The sequence below is a fragment of the Cynocephalus volans genome, chromosome 7, assembly GCF_027409185.1.
Source record: "Cynocephalus volans isolate mCynVol1 chromosome 7, mCynVol1.pri, whole genome shotgun sequence".
Lineage (NCBI taxonomy): Eukaryota > Metazoa > Chordata > Mammalia > Dermoptera > Cynocephalidae > Cynocephalus > Cynocephalus volans.
Genome location: NC_084466.1, coordinates 153,176,059 through 153,196,961, shown reverse-complemented (window position 1 = coordinate 153,196,961; position 20,903 = coordinate 153,176,059). Strand labels below are relative to the sequence as shown.

The 20,903-nt window shown below is 46.6% G+C and overlaps 1 protein-coding gene across 1 annotated transcript in view; it reads left to right on the top strand.

Moving 5' to 3' along the window:
• The window catches only part of CPXM2 (carboxypeptidase X, M14 family member 2), a 120,116-nt gene extending 99,495 nt beyond the window's left edge, over positions 1–20,621 (top strand). The window contains exons 9-14 of the mRNA XM_063102425.1: positions 1,466–1,662; positions 2,628–2,807; positions 5,862–6,159; positions 10,491–10,630; positions 12,563–12,662; positions 19,292–20,621. Coding sequence (XP_062958495.1) covers positions 1,466–1,662; positions 2,628–2,807; positions 5,862–6,159; positions 10,491–10,630; positions 12,563–12,662; positions 19,292–19,539 — 1,163 coding nt within the window. The 3' untranslated portion in view covers positions 19,540–20,621. The remainder of the gene's footprint in view (positions 1–1,465; positions 1,663–2,627; positions 2,808–5,861; positions 6,160–10,490; positions 10,631–12,562; positions 12,663–19,291) is intronic.
• The last annotated feature ends 282 nt before the right edge of the window (positions 20,622–20,903 follow it).

Below are 20,903 nucleotides of genomic sequence, written 5' to 3'. Positions count from 1 at the left end.
GACAGGGCATGAGACGTCCACGCAGAAGCTGTCGTGTAGCGCCTGCACAGTTTCCTTCTGTGAACCTGTCACTCATAAGGGCTGTAGAATTATTTAAACTAGAAGTGCCCTCCTTTTCTCCTAACAGACCATGTTTAATTCTATGTTACTCACCTCCGAGACCTGTCACAGTAGCCAAAGAAGAAAGTGGTCAGGACAAAACAGAATTTTCTCCTCTTTCGGGACTCTCTGATCATTAATGGCTCAGATTAATGGCTCCCTTTTTTATTATAAATTTCAATCCTACTTCCAAGCATTTCCTGTTTTCAGCCATTTTCCATTTATTCACTCCCAACTTCTGTTCTTGGAGGTCCTATGGGCTTCTCTGGTTTTCTTTTTAGTAAATCCGGGAGCTCTATAGAAGTCCACTGATATTTAAGTATAATGTTTGTCTGATTTATTCAACTTTAAAATTCATTAATATCTCAGGAATTTCTCTCAGGAATTTCTTTTAAAGGGCACAGGACATATCTGCTGGTAAAATCCCGTGTCCTCAAAAGCAGCAGATTTGCCAGAGAGGGAACTGCTAGCTCATACCCAGCACTGATACACCTCTTGTCTTAGTCTGTTCAGGTGGCTATAACAAAATACCTGAGACCAGTAATTTAGAAATGACAAAAATGTATCACTCCCAGTTCTGGAAGCTCAGAAGTCCACCATCAAGGCACTAGCAGGTTCAGACCTGGTGATGTCCTGTTCCTCTCCAGTGCCTTCTTGCTGTGCCTCACCTGCACAAGGCAGAAGGGCAAAATGGTCCATCTAGTTCCCTCGAGCCCTTTTATAAGGACACCGATCCCATTCGTGAGGGCAAAGCCCTTGTGACTTAATCCCCTCCTAAAGGCCACACCCCTAAATACTATCACACTGGATCTTAGGTTCCAATATAGGAATATTGGGGGCATATATGCACTAAACCCTACTATCCCCAGCATATCAAAAGCTGAGCTTTGGAAGAGAAAATACTCAGACAGCCCCTTTACAGAATTGTGTCTCTGCTGATTTGCCCGGATGGACTGTTTTCTGCTTGTATTCACTTATCTTTGTGTCTTTGTAAAACTTAACAGGCAATTCTTTTAAGAAAAATAACTGTCTCTCAAAAGAGAAAAATCATTGCTATGGCTTGTGTTTAACTTGTACATTTTAAACCCTAAGCACTCTGCTATTTTATCTATTCTTGCTGAGTGAGAATGAACATTATTACCCAGTGGCTGGTGTCATCTAAGATTTTTCTCCACATTTTCTTACAGGCCTGACAATTTGGGAAGAAAGAAATTGTCCTGATATAATTTTGGAGGTTTATTTGACAGAACACAGGGCTATCATTTAGATCGTTCAGAGACTTGTCCTCCCTAATGCATGCAGTAAGCGCCGACTGGCTCTGCGCATCCTGGCGTGAACCTGAGCTTCCCTCTGTCTTTGCGTGCAGGGGAGCCCGAGTTCCACTACATTGCAGGAGCCCATGGCAACGAGGTGCTGGGCCGGGAGCTGCTGCTGCTGCTCATGCAGTTCCTGTGTCAAGAGTACCTGGCCCGGAACGCGCGCATCATCCACCTGGTAGAGGAGACCCGGATCCACATCCTGCCCTCCCTCAACCCCGACGGCTATGAGAAGGCCTACGAAGGGGTAAGGGCTCCTCGCGGCCCCGACTCGAATATGCTCGGCCAAGAGTTTGTGCAAAATCCTCCCTCTGAGCTCCCTGAGTGTCTCTCTGCTAAGTCAGGGGAGCCCAAAGCTTTAGGAAAGATAGGAGCTGAGAATTGTGGTGGCCCTGAGAGGTGGACGTGGCAGCAAGCTGGAGCGAGTGGACGTGAATAATCATATTGCCGTATGTACAGGGACAAAAACAGAGTATGTACTAACCCCTCATATCAATGGAGCGTTTAATCATGACATGTGCTAACTTGATTATTACCTTTAATCTTCTCATCAGGCCTCTGAGGATAGTTGTTTTCATTATTCTGATGTACTGTTTATATTTCATGTTCTAATTATGATGTAGAATGTGTATAGGTTGTAGGTGTGTATACAATTATGTATAGAGTATAATTAGTATTATGTCATGTCGTATATCCATAATGATATATCACAGTATCAGGGAATGAAATAGAAAGCCATATTTGAAACAATGGTACCTGTCAAATGCAGGCTTTATGGAACAGAGTTTTGGTAGTGATTTGAAGTGCTAAACAGTGAGGCAGAACCGTGGCCAGGGCAGGGAGAACACATTTATGTGGTGGCTGTTGATACTGCAGCAATGGAGTCTTAGGTTGATTACTACTGGAAGGTTCAGCCGACCAGTGTAGAAGAGAGAAGGAAGAGGTGGAAGAAGGGGCCTGAAGCTTTGACAGCGGAGAGTTTCTCTGCAGTCCCTTTTTGCAGCAATTTGGCTGTATCATGCATCACCCACCAAGTATTAGTAGCAAGTTTTTCAGTATTCTTCAGAATACTGACCCCATCGTTGGGTCAAAGGGTGGCCAGAGGCTTAGAGGCGCAGCCCCAGTGGAGATGGCATCGGTATACCTCAAATGGTTGAGAGTCAGGGTCGTCCTGCGGTCTGTGGGCCCTCCACATTCTGAATTATCTTCCAGGGATCAGAGCTGGGAGGCTGGTCCCTAGGACGCTGGACCCACGACGGGATTGACATCAACAACAACTTTCCTGATTTAAACACGCTGCTCTGGGAGGCAGAGGACCGACAGAACGCCCCAAGAAAAGTTCCAAATCACTACATCGCAATCCCTGAGTGGTTTCTGTCTGAAAATGCCACGGTGAGTAAAAGTACCCCCTGATCTGTAGAGCAGCGGGAGGCAGAGTTAAAGCCACTGGTTTTCGCAGAAGCTATGACATTTAAGAACTGGACAAAACCATTTTTTTCTTTCATGTTTTCTCCAAAAGTAGGGAAGAGTGCTAGGTAATGGCTACCTTTTAAATTGATATTTAGGGAGATTCTTCATAGAAGAGAAATCATGTAATTATATTTCTTAACAACCACAGAGTGCTTCAAAAACAAGACAACCTGCTCGGAATTGTGCGTGTTTACTGTTGTCATTGGTATCCTCAGCCCTGCCAGTTACACTGCTATGAAATTATCCTTAATCCTCACTGGTTGCTTGATTTATCTTACTTTCATTTTAAATGTCCCCATGGATTTATTACATGTGGTGCTTCTTTGGAGAGAAAAATGAAATTGGATGAGAAATACTTTCCCCAAATTTCTTATGTCTGTTTTACAAAGAATGTGTTGTAAAAATAATAATAATAATAATTCCTACTAAATTTACCATGCCTTTTATTGCCTTCTGTGCCCACAGTAATTTGCCTTCTTACCCTTATTCTTTGATCTGAAATGTTCTGCAAGAGGTCTGCCTTGACTGGTATGTAAGTTAGTGTTAGGTTCAGCTGCAACAACAGAAAAACCGAACTAATGGCTTAATAAGGTTTAATTTTTTTTTTCAAATAAAAGTACCCTGGAGGCAGATGGTGCAGTGCCAGCCACACAGAAACCCCAGGATCATCAGGAACCCAGGACCTATCTCTTTCTGTACCACGTTAGTGTGTGACTTTCATCTTCAAGGTCATAATCCAAGGTGGCAGTTGCTGCTCTAGCTGTCAGGTCTATGAAGGAAGAGAAGAGAAAGGGCTTTAAAAAGTCCACCTCTCAGATAGTTCAATTTCTTATAAAAGGCATTTCTAGAATTCCTACGTAATACTTCTGCTTAAATCTCATTGGCCAGAATTTTTTTTTTTTTGCATTATTTATTCATTTATTCACCCAGCATCTATTTTATAAAACTGCCATATCTGGCATTTTAATTTTATATTTTAATTTTTAAAATAATTGAAGACTACTGCTCTTGCCCTCAAGGAACTTATGATCCCTTTGGGTAGGCAAGACAAACATAAGTTTAAAAAATAATCATAAATATTCATTATTTTATTGGCCAGAATTTTGTTGCACGTGGTATCAGCCACTGTAAGGAAGGCTGGGAAATGATGTATTTCAGGTACGCACATCGAGAGCTCAGAAAAAATATTGGGCTTCTCTTACTGTGGGATCGGGGGAGGTGGACAGAGGACAGCTGCTGTCCTGCTTTGGCTTGGAGCCCCAGCCCACAGCACAGCGCATGTGGGCCCCATGTCCTGGAAGAGGGCCAGCATGGGGGTCTCATTTAGTGATTTATAGTACAGTGGGACCCAGGCCCTCAAGAAGCAAGCAGCTGAGTGACAGAGGCAGACAGCACCAGTACCCCTTGGCTTAGGATGCCCACAGTGGCTGACGGGGGTACGAGATGGGATGCCTCCGAGTCTTCTGTCTTCTGAACCCTTTCTCATGTTTCCTAATTCCAACCTACAGAATCTCTCTCTCTCTCTCTGTTTTTTTTCAACTAACATCCTAAGGACTCCTGGCAAAGTTGAGAATTCAAGCGATTTATAATTTGAGAATAATTGAACCAAAATTAGAATTTGGTTGCCAGCTTTCTTAGTCCTGAGGCTATAAGAGCTTAGTAGTTATTTTAGCACAGTCATACGAAGTCCCTGGATTTCTTTACTTTAAGACTAGAATCAAGGTTTTTGAGCTTGTTCTCTACAAATGTAAGGAGAATTGCACAAATCTACTGTTAGCAATATCCTTCTCAATTATGGATAGATTAGATAGATCAGCAAAGATAAAGATTTGAATAACACATTTTTTTTTTTTTTTTTTTTTTTTTGTGACCGGTAAGGGGATCGTAACCCTTGGCTTGGTGTTGCCCGCACTGCGCTCAGCCAGTGAGTGCACCGGCCATCCCTATATAGGATCCGAACCCGTGGCCTCGGCTCTCCCAGTGCCGCTGTGCTCCCAGCGCCACACTCTCCCGAGTGAGCCATGGGGCCGGCCCTGAATAACAAAATTAACAGCCTTGACATGAAGGACCTATAAGAATTCTACAACCAACAATTACAGAACATTCTCAATAACCCTGGGCCATTTTCAAAAACTGTTGATGAACTGGGCTGTTAAGGAAATGTCAACAAATTTCAGAGAATAGCAGCCAGACACATCATGGTCTCACCACCATACAATTAAACTAGAAGAAAGTAGTAAGATTAAGGAAAACATCTTTATATATTTAGAAAATTTTTAAAAAAAACTTCTACAGAATGGATCAAAGAAAAATCATACTGGCAACTAAAACAATTATTAGAACTCAATGATAATGAAAATATTATATATCAAAATTTGTGTAGTAGAGCAAAAAATAGTGCTTTAGGGAAATTTATATCAACTAACTTTAAGAAGTTAGCAAAAGAGTAGCAGAAGAAACCCAAAGAAAGTAGAATGATTGTGATTAAAAAGAAATCAATGAAATAATAGAAAACAAAGAAATAGTACTAAGTCATTTGTCTACAGAAAGAAGCATTTGATAAAATTTAGCCATCGTTCACAATAAAATCTCATGGTGAAACTTTAGTATAGAGCTTTCAGTGTGAGGAAGGATATTTTAAGCAAGATACACATGGCGTTAATCATAAAGTTTAGTAAATTCAACTGCATTGAAATAAGAAAGCCTGTTCAGCAAATGATTTTAAAAACTATAATGACAAGCTAAAAATTGGGAGAAGTAACTTGCAAATCATACTCATATAACTGAGAAAGAATTAGAATTTTAAAATATATAAGGTATTACAAATAAATAAGAAAAATATAGACAACTCAGTAGAAAAATGGACAATAGGTATGAAGAGGCAGTTCTAGGAGTTCAAGTCAGTCCCTGTTTTGAAAGCTGGGGCGACAACGCAGGTTCCTTCCTGCTGTGTTCATCACTTTTGAATGTTTGCAGGTGGCTGTGGAGACCAGGGCAGTCATAGCCTGGATGGAAAAGATCCCCTTCGTGCTGGGTGGCAACCTGCAGGGTGGCGAGCTGGTGGTGGCCTACCCCTACGACATGGTGCGGTCACTGTGGAAGACCCAGGAGCACACGCCCACACCCGACGACCACGTGTTCCGCTGGCTGGCCTACTCCTACGCCTCCACACACCGCCTCATGACAGATGCCAGGAGGAGAGTGTGCCACACGGAGGACTTCCAGAAGGAAGAGGGGACTGTCAACGGGGCCTCCTGGCATACCGTTGCTGGAAGTGAGTCTCTGACCAGCCCTCCCTCCCAGCTTCATGGGGCCACGTGATGACAGAGGGACCCTACAGGCGTCTCCTCCCAAGCCCTCTTTTCATCATCACTGGTGGGGTTATTACTAAATAATAGCTACTGTAGGTAAGCATGCCCGAGGTGCCAGCACTTTGCGAAGCCTTTGCATAGACTCTCCTTTAATCCCTGCCGTAGTCTCTGAGGTGGGTGTAGTTTATTTTCTGTTTTATAAATATGAGATAACGGGGCTTGGAGACTCAAAGGGATCTCAGGCAGGAAAGTAGAGCTGGGGTCTGTTTGACTCTGTGGCCTGCTCTTAGCCACTGAGCTGTTCAGATATTGTAGGCTCAGAGATAGGTAAAATTGGACTTAGTAGCAATGTTGGACAAAAAGAAACAGTGAAGGGACAGAGAGCATGCTGGTGCTAGCACTGGAGTCAGGGCTTTGTACCCAGAGCCATTCTGATTTAGGGGAACATCCTGTGCTATAAACTCATGAGGGACTAGGCATTGATCCCAAGCTCAGGTGTGTCTTGAGACCCACCATGTGTGAAGACCGTTTCAGACATATCTGCTGTCTGGCTGGGGTCAGTGGGCTGGGCCTCCCAGCCACACCCACGGAACGTGGTCAAAACTGGCTGTGTGCATGTGGGGAGCACGAGTTCTTGCTTCCAGCATCCACACAGGACTGGAGAAGCTTCCAGGAGAGATCCCAGAGAATTTCTCTGCAGCATTTAGAAGCCCCTGGTCCACATGTCAGGATAAGTTAGGGTTGTTCAGCCCAGGACTCCTAAACAAGGGCAGATGAAGATGTCATATTCTCTAAGGTCCCTCTGCATTGGACTGCAAGACCCCAGGCATAATGCTTATTGCTTATTTTCTTGACTTTGTGAGGGCTGTTGAAGCCAGTGATGAATTTGAAAAGCATTCCGTGTCAGATAGACGTGGGTTCAAATCCCACTTTATCAGTTAGATGCTGGGTGACCCTCGGTAAGTTACTTTGCCTCTCTGAACCCCTATACTTTTCCATTTGTACAATGGTCATGGTGATGATGGTGATGATGGTGACGTCCCCCTCTAGGATGCTGTGAAGATTTCATAGGTGGCGGATGTGGATGTGCCCAATGTCTGAATTATCAGAAACACTCAGCTGTAAGTTCCCATCCCCCACCATCTCCCTCTTTCCATGGCGTGCTCACTGTGAAATCTCTTTTATGAGCATTTTATTCTCTGTTTCACTGTGCTGATTAACCTTCATATTATTTGACTTTGCTAGAAATTCAGCCTTTACATACTTTTCGAGTAAGTTTCCACCCTTGGGAAAAGAAAAAAATGTAGAAATATTTGTTTCTGTGGCCATTTTAAAACATGTACAGAAAACTTGCCATGTTTTCTTGGTTATAGACCAAACAGAGGAATTTGATCTGTCTTCATCATCCGTACTAAATTAAAAAATCATTGCAAATCCCTATTTATGGAGAAAACCTCCTAATAGCAAAAAGCATTTTTGCTTTCCAGTCTTAGCCCTAAAAACCTACTTACGAAAATCTTTAAATAAAATATCTATTTTTTATGGCTGCTGTGACTAAATTGGGTACAGACACAGCAGGACTCTCCAGTGTCGGGCAATAGTAACATTTTGAAAAGTTGGCTGCCACATAATCACATAGGCAACATTTGATTTTTTTCCCCCTAATCAATTATAGTTTCCATTATTTCAGGGACTTTGCGGCAGAGCCCTGTGGTAGCTAAAGCCTTTTTAATCACTCTTCTTCCCAGAGGTGTGATGAAGTCTGCAGATTCATTTCTTCGTAGATTAATGAAATGCAATTCTAATTTCCTTCCCTGCTCCCTTCCTGTCTTTTTGTTTCGTCTTTTCCACTCATTAGAGGTGCCCCGGCAGGCGAGAGTTCCTGGGGACTGGAGCCGCGGAGAGCAAGGTCCAGTGAATTTCAAAATGCGCGTCGTTGGTGGTGCATGTCTTTCAGTCCACAGTGATGCTAGCCGGTCTGACCCTGGGCTGCAGCCCGTGCCTGCCCCGCCACAGTGAAGGCAGGTGTTGTGGGAGCTTTAGGGAAGGTGTGTTCCATGTGGAAGCTGGTGACAAAAGAAGGATTCCAGCCAAAGAGAGAACACGGAGGAATGTCTCGCAGTCCCCAGCCAGGGCTGAAGGCTTGTCAGGAACTGTCTGGGTCCCACCACAGCCCTTGTCCACACGCGTCTCAGGCAGGAAGGAGCAGTTTGCACTTGAAGCCGTTCTCTGGCCAGGTGTCCTCAGCAAGGCCACGCAGACAGCACGGCCCAGACCTCTCCACCGACCTGGTTTCTCCTCGTCTCGCCCGTTCTTCCAGGGCTCCTAGTGCCATAGACACACAGTGCAAGGTCGCAGGCCTACCTGGCATTTTTCAATATCCCATTTATTTCAGTACTGACAAGGCCTAGAGGTTGGGGGTAATGATAATTTTATATGCAGAGAGGAGTCCAGCCCTCCCAGGAGGTCAGAACCTGTGCTCACCGGCACATCTGTGACCCATCGGTGGTGTCCTGTGCTCCCGGCCACTCCCCACTGCGGGTTTGACTGAACGTGCCAACCTGGCATTTGACCATTACCTTGACACCGTTCCGCCCCCTTTAGTCCACGGTTCTTACTGTTCTCGTTTTATCCCAAGTGTGAGCAAAGGCCTATTGCTGGTGACACGTTAGTGGCTTAAATCTGGAATCCGGTAGAGAGGGAGTGGTCGCATTTGCTTCTGACTTCAGTGAGGAGGCAGCAGACGGATACAGAGTTGCTCCTGACACCTAAAGCCATGATTTGAAAACAGACATTTACAGTGAGCGGGGAAGAGTACCCTGTGGTCCCCCCAAAGAGGGGAAGACAGGCCACGGCTGGTGAAAGCTCGGAGGACCCGCCCTTTTCTCGGTCAGTGCAGGGTCCAGCCCGGCCTGCGCCAGGGACTGGGACTCGGACCCTCAGGGCCCCTGGAGGGCTGGTTAGAGGAGCTTCCATGAGTTGCAGAACACGGCTTGCATCCTGTTCTCCAAAAACAAAAATGTTGGAGAGAAAGCTACGGATCCTATATGCCATCCAACACTCATTTATTCATTTTACAGATACTGGTAATGTAGTGGTTTGAATGATGGCCCCCAAAAGATAATGTCTGCTTCCTAAGACCCCAACCCTGTGAATATTAACCTTATTTGGAAAATGGGCATTTGCAGGTTTCATTATGTTAAGGGTCTCAAGATGGTGTCATCCTGGGTTACCTGGATGAGCCCCCAAAGCAGTGGGAAGTATCCTTGTAAGGGACAGAAGAGAAGAAAGGTGTGGAGGACGGTGGGAAGAGGGAGGCAGAGGTTGGAGGGACGCTGCCACCAGCCCAGGAACTCCTGGGGCCACCAGAAGCTGGAAGAGGCAGGAGGGACGCACCCTAGAGGCTTTGGAGGGAGTGCAAACACCTTGATGTCAGATTTCTGACCTCAAGGACTGGGGGAGAATAAATTTCTGTTGTTTTAAGCCGCCAGTTTGTGGTCATTTGTAACAGCGGCCCTAGGAAACTGACACAGGGACCAAGTACATGGCAGGTGGGTGCTTTCTAGCCTGTCGTGGTGACGTCAGGGCGCGGTTTGTCTGCTTTCGGCTCTGGGAGAGCATGGTGGGCTACAGCCCCCAGAGGTGATGCTCTGGGTGGGGACAGGGGCAGGGCTCGTGGTCTGCAGAGCTGGGCTCAGACCCCAACTCTGGCCGTCTCCAACCACGTGGTCCTGGATACTGCTGTTCCCGTTCTCAGCCTCAATTTTCTCATTTGTAAAGTTGTCTGCTGGGTTTGGGATGACAACTAGTGACTTAACAGATCCAGCGTGCTTAGGACAGGAGCTGGCTTCTGGGAGGCACTCAGTAAAGGGCGGTATGGAGAGCTACTTTCATGAATCAGAATAGAAAAGTGTCACAGAGCTGTGGCTGAAACAGCATAACATAGAGATAAATTCAATTAAATACTTAAAATCCAGTGTTAATGATAACTTTACTTCAAAAATAGTGTTAAACTGAGTTTAATAAAGTAAATATCTTATTTTTAAAAAGCACTTATTTCAGTCCTTCTTTTGTCAAAGGCACCCTTGGACGTGTCCGTGTGCGCCATAAACCGCCCTGGAGACATCCTCTCAACCCACACACCTTTGCTCTCATGTCAGTTTTTGTCTAGAGGAGATACCCGAGACCTCCCTGTTCAGATAAAGTCTTCTGAATGTTCTAGGACATTCTTACTACCTCCCCTGTGACACTTGGACCATGGTTTGGTTAAAATGTTGTCCCGTTGGCTTGGCAGGTCTGAACGATTTCAGCTACCTTCACACAAACTGCTTTGAGCTCTCCATCTACGTGGGCTGTGACAAATACCCGCATGAGAGCGAGCTGCCTGAGGAATGGGAGAATAATCGGGAATCTTTGATTGTGTTCATGGAACAGGTATGGCCTGGGTATGTTGCTGTGCTAGGAAGGGGACTAGCTCAGGAAGGTAGCCGTGAGGGTGGCTGGAGCTGTGGAATGGAATTGGGCTTCAGGCCTTGGCCGTCCCCCTGGGCCAGCTGCAGTGTTGCAAGGAGCCACTGCTGTCCACACTTGATTAGACCTCAAGGAAGGGAGCGCTGTACCAATGGTGATTGCTCCCACTGGCATAGAATGAGTGAGATGGTAGTTCCAGGGCTCTCAGATGTCACTCCGGGGAGGGGTGACATGTGTCTGAGGCCTGTTGTCTTAGTTTGCTGGGACTGCCATAACAAAATACTTAAGGCTGGGGGACTTAAACAGCAGACATTTATTCTTACACAGTTCTGGAGGCTGGAAGTCCAGGACCAAGGTTCTGGCAGGGTTGGTTTCCTCTGAAGTCTCCTTCCTGGGCTTACATATGGTGGTCCTCTGTGCATGTGTCTAAATTTCTTCTTATAAGGACACCAGTCATATTGGATGAGAACTCACCCTAAGAGCCTCTTTTAACCTAATCGCCTCTTTAAAGACCCTTTCTGCAAATACAGTCACATTCTGAGGTTCTGGAGTTAGGGCTTCAACACATCAATTTTGGGGGGACACAATTTAGCTCCTAACACCCTGAAGACCTTCAGAGTCATTGTCATAGGTGACAGGGTTACTTATCTGGGGGCAGTGTTAACAAGTGCCTGCTGAGGGTCTGCTGTCCAGTGGGTGAGGGGCTCCTGCTGTCCTTGCTAGGAACCTCAAACACTTTCCCTGCTTCGTGTTCCCAAGCCCACGCCCATCTTGCAACATTAATGAGATTACCCATTCTAGGTTTGTGCTAAAACTAACCAAATAATATCCATGCCCCGCTAAAACAGACTAACTGGAAACCAGAAGAATAAGCAAAACCAAATGTTGAAACTCAGGGCTCCTACCATTTGTAAATCTTAAATTACATGACTCTACCCTAACTCTAATCCATGAGAAAGTAGATTGCTGGGCTGCACATGGAGACTGCTCTTCCTCTGTAGTTGTCATGGGTAAGTCAGAAGGGCCATCCAGCCAGTGGCTTGAGCTGCCAGCTTCCTGTTACCTGGGGCTGCACCTCTGCACAGATGGCAGAAGTTGGCCCCGTGGAGGTCCCGTGTGGCTCATTGTAGGCCCGGGTGAGCTTTCCTGTTGCAGAAGGGTGTGAGCCCGTTCTTCCCCTCTTGCAGAAATCTCTCGCCTAAGGAATTGCTATCCCCACCCTGGAATTTCATGAGGGAAGGTTCTTTATTTTGCATATATGAAAAGGGAAAAGACCTTGACTGTAGCAACCTAATTCTTCTTAAATAATGATACTATTTAATCAAAGTCCCTCCTATGGATAAAATGCCCAGACATAAAAATATGTATAAAGTCATTGGAAATGATGGTATGCCATCTTGGATTGTCACATTATTCTACAAATGGGGAAACTGAGGCTCAGGGTTTGGAGTTGATGTACATCATATGACCCAGCTACTCACTGGATGGGTCCTATACACAAAGTTGTTATTTATAGGAAGGTCCCTTTGATTCTTTTCTTTTCTCTGACTCTTAAGTCCACATGGTCCAGCAAAGTCAAAATAAATGTGCCTATAAAAATTATAATTTTTAGTGGATGTGTTTTATGAACCATTTCTGATCCCAATATTTTTTAAGCCTTTGGAATATTTTAACTCCAGTAGAAGGCTTTCTGGTGCATGGACCCAAAAGGAAGGCAGAAGAAGTTTGCAGAGCAAACCCACGCAGAGCCAGGCAACACTTTTGAGCCAGATGTGTTATGGAGCATTCCTGTTGGAGACCTGGCTGACCTTAGGTTTACAGCCCACTTCGTTGTGCTGGTGGTGTCCAGAGCTGGTCGGTGACCTCACCCCATGTCTCCTAATGTTTGCTGAACAGGTTCATCGTGGCATCAAAGGCATGGTGACAGATTTACATGGAAAAGGAATTCCAAACGCCGTCATCTCCGTAGAAGGTGTTAACCATGACATCCGAACAGGTAACTGCGAATATGGATGAACTATTTCTCGGTAAGAAATACCCGTTTTCTTACTAGGGTTACAGTCATGAGTTGAGCATCAGAAACTTTTTACTCAGAGCTGACTTAGCATCTCCTTCCTCTAATTTTCCATTTTTCAAGAGACCTTTAAAAGTGAGGTTTTCAGCCTGTGCTTTCTGGCTTCTCTCTGTCCCTTCCCCCGAACAGGCACGAGCAGCCAGCTGACTTCCAGGTTCAGTGGAAGTTTCTGAGGAACAGAGGAAGCAGCTCTCTCTCTCTCTCTCTGGAATTGTTACATGTGCAGGCAGCTTAGTCCCAGATCAGGCAGAATGTGGCCCGAGCCAGGAGCACTGAGGGGCCAGAGACAGAGGGCAGGCAGGCTGCTCCCCAGAGCAGCAGCTGCAGGCTGGGGGCTGTGCACCCATGGAGGAGCACTGCGGGGCTGCCGAGGAGAGTTCCAAGGGGACAGCAATGACTGGGTGGCTGGAGTGGTGAGTCAGGATGGGGCCTTGATGCCTGTACAGGTGGGATGGAGTTTTTCCATTAAAACACAGGAAACCACTGAACATGATGTTTTCGGAAGACTCAAGTGTCTGTGATGTAAAGAATAAGATAATAATAAAAATATAAAGCTCTCACACTGTTTTTGGTGTCTCCTATATGCCAAACACTCTTAATATTTTTACATGTATTAACTCAGTTATTCCTTACAATAATCCCATTTTCTCGATGCTCTCCTTAGCTGAGGAAATGAGACTCTGAAGAAATGCAGCAGGGAGACCCAGCTCCTGCCTCCTGGGAGGGACAAGTGGCAGGTGGTGGTAACTAGTCAGAGTTGGCACACATGATTTTCATTTGCATAGAGGGTAGAAAATTCTAGAATCTTGGATAATCTGAGGGTCAGAAGATGATCTCTAAAAGGCAGGGCTGAAATCTTATTCCAACTCTCTCTGCTACAGAAGCAAAGAAATTCTAGGCCTGGGGTCTTATAAACCAAACTTGGTTTACAGTTCCTAAAATACCAAAATAGCCTCACATTTTTAAGTGCTCTCACAATGTGGCTGCACCGCCTCAGGACAGTAGAAGATTGTCCTGCAGCCTGCGAGTCACTCAGCAACAGCAGGAACGTGGTGCTGTTTCTCACATGATCTGTTCCCAGAAAATGTTTATACATGTTTTCTCTCATTCTTGTTTTTACTTTAACCCTTTGAGGGAGGCAGGCTGTTCTTTCTCCCTTATTCAGGTGAAAGACAGAAGCTCATGAGATTAGCTGACCCGCTGAAGACTTAGGAGGTGAGCAGGGTTTGCACTTAGGACTCCGACTCCAGCTTGGCTGGAAGATAGCCTGCAGATTAGAGAACAATAGGAAAACCAAGGTACTCCATCAAGTTCAGCTTTTCCCTTTGTGGCCCAGGACTGTCACCACCTGGGATGCCCAGCTTAAAACTGGAAATCCCGTGTCCCAGGAACGCTCCCCATCCTAGGCAAACAGATATGACTGCTTTGTGCCACCTGGCTCCCCACTGTCCCTGTGGACTGACAGCCACACGTTGAGGTTGTCACTGTAGCTCCTCCTTCCACCTAAACCCTCTTCCCCCAGAGAGTCCTTTAGATCCTTCCTCGACCCCTTCAGGTCTTGCTCAGATGTCACCGTCTCAATGCGACCAACCCCCACCACCATGTTTAACTATGCACCTTCCCTGTTGATTCCTCTGACCTGTCCTGATGTCATCCTTTTCTCGTGTATGGAACAGGCCAGTGTTCATTGTGCTTACTCTCTGTTTATGCCCACCTCCTGCTGCGCGGGCAGAGTCCTTGACTGTTTTGCTCATTGGTGTATTTCAAGCACACTGCCTGGCCACTTACAGGCAGTGTGTGCTCAACAAATATTTGTTGAATGAACCAACGAATGGACATTACATGGTATTTGCAGGATTACACAGGGAATGGTAGAGCTGTGATTTGAACCGAGTGCTTGGGACTCCAGATCCAGTGCTCCTTCCTTTATCCCCATGCAGTTTCTCCTTATGGGATGGAGACGCCCCTTCTCTGCAAACTGTTCATGTGCATTAACAGATCCTATTCTTCCAGCAAATTATCCCACTAGACATGCAAGAATATGGAGACTCTGGGACATTAGGATGAGGTGAGGCTGGGATTCGCACCTGGGCCAGGTGTTCAGTGCCAGGCTGCCTACCAACAGTCCTGGCATACGAGGCCAGTTATTTAAGTGGTTGGAATGTGCCTTAAATGCCACAAAATAATAGGCTATTTTAATGCCATAAGTTGCATTCTTTCCATCTAGTTACCGATTTCTTCACTAGATAGTATTTTCTAAACATTCCTGCTATTTGTCCTTGATCTTATAGCAATTGACCATAAGGTTTCACACTGTATAGTGTGGAATTTTGTACACAGTAGCTTCCATTTATCCATTTGTTTATTCATTTACTCATGTATTCATTCATTAATTCAATAGATGTGGATTGTATGCCAATAATATGCCAGAGACTATGTGGGGTGCTAGCGATCATTGTGAATGAAAGATAGGCTATTTGATCTGGTTCAGCACAGGACTTGCATTTTAAACACTGCTTATGAGCTCCTTTAAAAGAGAGACTCATAAAAGAGCCTGGAACATTCCTTGGACTATTTACTGCCTTGCACGCAGTAAGAAAAAGCATGAGGGTTTTAAACTGAGTGGGAAAGAAAAAGGCCCTGGGGCCCCATCAGCCCACATGCGAATACTTTGCCTAATGGGCTCTGAATTTCAAGCCCCTGTAATCAAGGAGACGGTTTTGCTGAGCTAATGGGAACCCATCGCTTTCCCTTTACTTTTCCGTTATAAATAATTCCCCAGCATGTGCTGGTGACCGAAGAATCCCATACTTGACACATGCTCTTTATTTATTTTTGTTTCAGCGTCTTTTAGTGCTCCACAAAAGCTCTCAATTTCTTTGGTTTCTGTCTCAGCCTTACATGATCTGACAAGCTTTATTTCGGGATGGATTTTGCATAAAATAAACAGAAGTACTAAATGGAATTCCACAGGGGGGAAAGCTAGTAAGCATGCTTTTTAGATGCATGTAAATATGTTGGCTGAACACCTGGCTCAGAATTCCACATCACTGTCCTTTATCTGGTGGCTGCTAACGTGACCTGCTAACAGATGGCCATTCTTTGGGCCTAGGTTGCCCCTTCTGTCCACAAATGCCAAGCGTCATCTTCTGTGTCAAACTCTCACTGTGGCTCCAAGAAATGCTCTCCCTGGAACATAGACCTGATCGCTCAGTGGGACGGTAACCTGACAGTGTACCCTGCATTTCATAAAGTGAGTGATTCTAGGCCTTCCGGGTGGCTAAGGCTAGAAGCAGAGGAGATGAGAGTCTCAGGGTTAATGGGGGGAAAGTGCCGCCCAGCCCTTCTGGGGAGGGGGAGCCCTGCCAGGCAGATGAGAGAATCAGGCGGATCTGTGTTTCAGAAGTAGAAGCTTCCAGATTACAGAGCTAACACCCCTCATCCTGATTCTGTGAACCTCAACACATTCCTGATCGTTTCATTCATTCTTTCAGCATATCTCATTGAGCACCTACTGTGTGCCAGATAAGAAATACTGCAGTGTGCTAAGTAAGGATGGCCCCTGGTCTCCAAGAGTACATGTTCTAGTGGAAGAGACCTATAAATAGTTTTAAAGGAAAATAAAAAAGTTCATTACAGACTACGATCAGTGCCAAGAAAGAAAGAAACTAGGCAATATATAGAAACAGATAGGAAAGCCAAGGAAGGGTCCCTCCCTAAGGAAATGAGCATAAGCTGGCCTTTTGAAGAGCAGGGAATAGCATTCCAGCTGGAGGGAACAGTAATTACAAAGGTTCAGAGTCCAGAGTCAAGATGCACAAAGAAGCTGTGTGTGGCTAGAGAGTGGGGGGCCAGGGACAGTGGTATGCAGTGATGTGGGAGGGGTCAGCAGGCCTGAGTTTGGGCTTTGCTCTGAGCACTCAGCCCTTATCCATATGGGTGACTTCCTCAGGCACACAGGAACACCATCTCCACCTGCTTGTCCATTTCTCCTCAAAAACGAGTGAGTCGTATCCAGATTTTCTTTGAGGGTTTAAGGGGCATGGGGACAGAACAAATCGCTTGTAAATTACAAAAAGTTTGTTTCATTACTAAAAAACAAAGTCTAGGCATTTAAGTAGAGTCTTAAGGCCTGAGTTTACACAGGACTGAAAGGAGTTGACCCAGCACAGCAGCTGGGAACAGCAGTGGGCACAGCATAGACAGAGGCCCAGAGGAGTGAGCTGTGTGTGTCCTGTTCAGAGAGTCACCACGTTTTGCTCGGAGTGGCTGGAACACAGGGTTGTGGGATGGGAAGGGAGGGCAGGAACCAGGGCGACACAGGCTCAGGCCACGCTGGGACTTTGGATTTCATTGCCTTGGGACCCGGCTCCAAGGGCAGCTTTAAGGAGTGAGCACCGTGACCTACAAAAGGAGACCAGCCACAGCATGGAGGGTGGCTTGGGAAGGGGGCAGGGAGGCGTCTTCTGGCTTTTGAGGGGAGAAGGGCAATCACAAAGGTGGATGATAAACAAAAGTTTGAACCAGTGGTGCTGGTAACCATTTATTAATTACAGTTTTTTTTCACTCCTTCTCAGCTCACTGAGCACCTCCCTTGGTGAGAAGCAGGGCTGCCCATTCCCTGGGGTGTTTCAAACTGACCTCAAAGTGCCATCGAGGCAGGGACCGTTACTGAGAGGTCTCGCCTCCAGGATCCTCGAGCAGATCAGAATGGCCTTTGGCAGGAGGGGGCTCTTGGCCTTAAATGGGCCTCTGAGCACCCACAGTAGTTGACACTTAATATGAGCAACTTCTCGTGCTAATGAAGCATTTGGTTTTCTGCTCGCTCATTTCTCTTCAGCGGAGCCAGAATTCAACTGGACGTCCTTATGTGAAGCACACAGTTAAGTGCTGAAGTATAGGACACAGGCTCTTAAGGAGCCTGCAGCTTAGCCCAAGGGCCGAGACTGGGCAAGGAGGCAGTTGATGCTCTTGGGGATGCGTGGCCTGGTGGAAGGGAAAGTTAAGGGGACAGGTGGCCCAGGTGGAGGAGGTGGCGTGCTTGGGTTTGCCTGGAAACATCTCACAGGTTGAACTGTGTTTTGAAGCTCAGGCCATCCGATTGCATGGTGAGGTTCCTTGATGTGCCACTTGCCTTCTGGAAAGCCATGTGGTGGAATTTCGTCTAGTTGAAAAGCTTGAATTTTCACTGAAGGAAGACACAGAGCATGGCACAGAGCAGCACCAGGGAGCCACCTACCTGCACGTCCCTGGGGTCCTGGTCACCACCTAGCAGACTGTAGGGACGTGTGGCAAGCAGCTGCCCCCACATTCCATCTGTCATCACATGGTGTGCTGCCGTGAGTCACTGCCTTGTGCAGGTGTCTCGGATGAATTGAGATTGCAATAGGAATTCAAACACAAAGCTTCAAAGTGTTATGTGTGTCTGTGTGGGAGATGTACGTTTACACACACACACACACACACACACACACACGCATATACACACACACGGTTTCCTTCCATCCTTTACAAGACTTCAGGACTTGTTTAGACAAGTAAACCTTGCCCAAGGTCTACTTTGCATTTGACCAAATCCAGCCTTTTCTCTTCATTACCTGGTACCAAAGCTTTAGACTGGGCAGGACATTCAGACTGTCACAAGAGAGACCTGCTAGTTACCACCCATGTGACCTCGCACAGGACAGCTCACCTCTGGGCATTAAATTGCTCATGTAGAAAAGGAACTAATCATTCAGCCCACATCCTGGAAGATTCAATGTGTCAGTGCAGGCCTGGTTCTTGCACAGTGTGTTCTCCCCGAGGGTCTCTAGTGGCTCCTCTTCTGTCCCATAGCCTCAAATGCACCGTGCATCTAAGTGATCTCACCAGGCTGTTGGCTTCCTGAAAGGAGTGATCTCAGGCTAGAACCCATCTGTATGCATCAGGGAGCCAGCCACATTAGGTGTTTATGGGGTCATTGATCAGTGTTATAATTGGGGGCAGGGGTCCCACCTGCAGTAGCCTCAAGGCCCTCTCCGCCTGCAGCCTCTGTGTGTAAATGTTCCTGCAGCTCCGAGTCTCTCTCGGCCCAGCCATGGAGTGAACTGCAGGTGCCAGGACCTCCTCCCGGGTCACTGGCCCTCATCTTTTTGGAAGTGAAGAACCCCACCCCTTTAAAAAATTACTATTCTTCGTCTATAGCCATGCTAAGAGAAGCCAGCAAGCCATATGCTGATGGCTTTTCAGATGGTGCTTTGTGGAGAGGGCATACCATTTGGAAGTTCAAGTTCATAATGAATGGCTGGTATTGTCACAGAGGAAAGAGTGTTAGTGATCGTTTCTCCATCTTGGCTCTTGTGTAGTAACACTGAGGGGAGCCTACACCCCAAACCCCTTCCTGTTAAGACCATTAAGGCAGCTTCCAAAAAGAAAAACATCTTGGCTTCCAAAATGCATTAAGAATTTGTGCTGCAGGAGCTCAAATTCCACACTGCTGGTCTTGTATAGGTCTGGTGGTGTATGTGTTACAGAAGAGCTGCTCTGAGCTCCCCCTGGTTTTCTTTTCACAGCCAGCGACGGCGATTACTGGCGCCTCCTGAACCCTGGAGAATATGTGGTTACAGCGAAGGCAGATGGCTTCACCACGTCCACCAAGAACTGTATGGTTGGCTATGACATGGGGGCCACACGGTGTGATTTCACGCTTAGCAAAACCAACCTGGCCAGGATCAGAGAGATCATGGAGAAGTTTGGAAAGCAGCCGGTCAGCCTGCCAGCCAGGCGGCTGCGGGGGCGGAAGAGACGACAGCGCGGGTAACCCTCCCAGACACTTGAGACATGTCCTGGGCCCATGCAAATTAAACCAGCCCTGGTAGTAGCTCTGTAGTGGACTCGCTCACTGTTGTTTTCTCTGTAATTCAAGAAGCGTCTGGGTGTGTGCACTGCAAGGCTGGTCCTGAAGGGGAGTGCTGGAGGTTTAGGGTGTTTTCTTTTCTTTGTTTCCATTTATCCAAGAAACTTGTACAGAGCAGCAGAGAAAGGCTGATGGAGTGAGAGAATTTAGCAAGTCAACCTGGGAGGGAACCTGAGAGAGGGAGGGGCTCGCCCGTTCAGGGGCTCCAGGCTGCAGGGGAAGGGGAGCGGATGCTCCCGTTTGCGTGACAGCAAGAGTTTCATGTGCACTTGCGATTTGCACAGCTGAAACTGCAGCTTCGGAGCCCTGCTGCCCCAAATATTAGCATTGGAGATGGTCACGGGCATCCTAGCAGAATCTGCCCTCTCTGGTCCCCCTGGACATTCTGAGCTGCTACAAATAAATTCTGCATTTGGTTGACAATAGAGACATACCAAGTGAGCATCAGCAGCCTCTTCAATCAGGTTAGCTTCCCTTGTCCACAGAGGACTGTGTTCATGAGAGGGGAGAACAGCTGAGATCATGCAGCAGGTGTCATTGGGGCTTGCCGGATGGTACCTGGTCCTCAGAGACCCCCCTAAACTCCCTGCTGGTCCAGTAGCCCTGAGGGCTCCCCAGGTGGGGAGAGCTGAGGTGCCAGCCTTTCTGAGGGTTCAGGTAAATTGGCCTGTGTCTTTCCTTTGGCCTGTTGGGACTTAAGAAGAGCCGGTAGGAGGCCAGCCTGCAACGCTCTCTTCTGCAGGGACTACCCCACTCATGGAATGGGCACTCCTAAGTTGGCCCAACATCAGTATGGGAGTTAGTTTTGATGTATGGAATACCAGATCTTCCGAATCAGGCTCAATTTGATGAAAAACTCTTAGGGTTATCTGTGGAGCATCGGTTTGGGAAGGGTTATTGAATTACCATGCAAGAGAACAGCTGTGTCTAACATTTTATTAATGTTGCTGCCTCATGGACCTGGGAAGAATGAAAAAATAAAGCAAGTGGTAAGATCCTTCTGGTGTGTGGTTTTTCTGGGTAGACTCGCAGCCACCCAACACCACATCCCACTGCCTCTAAGGTCAGTAACCCTGGAGAAGGTGCCTGCTTCGGAGTGGGGATCCTGCACCCCTGTTAGTCTCACATTGATGCTGACAGTTCTCTGATCCCTGCCTCTTCCCAGAAGAATCATGCTTGGGACCCACTAGTGGCTCTGGAGGTGCCAGTGAGCATCTTTAGAGAGATCTTTATGCAACTTTTAGATAGTCTACACCAGGGATCAGCAA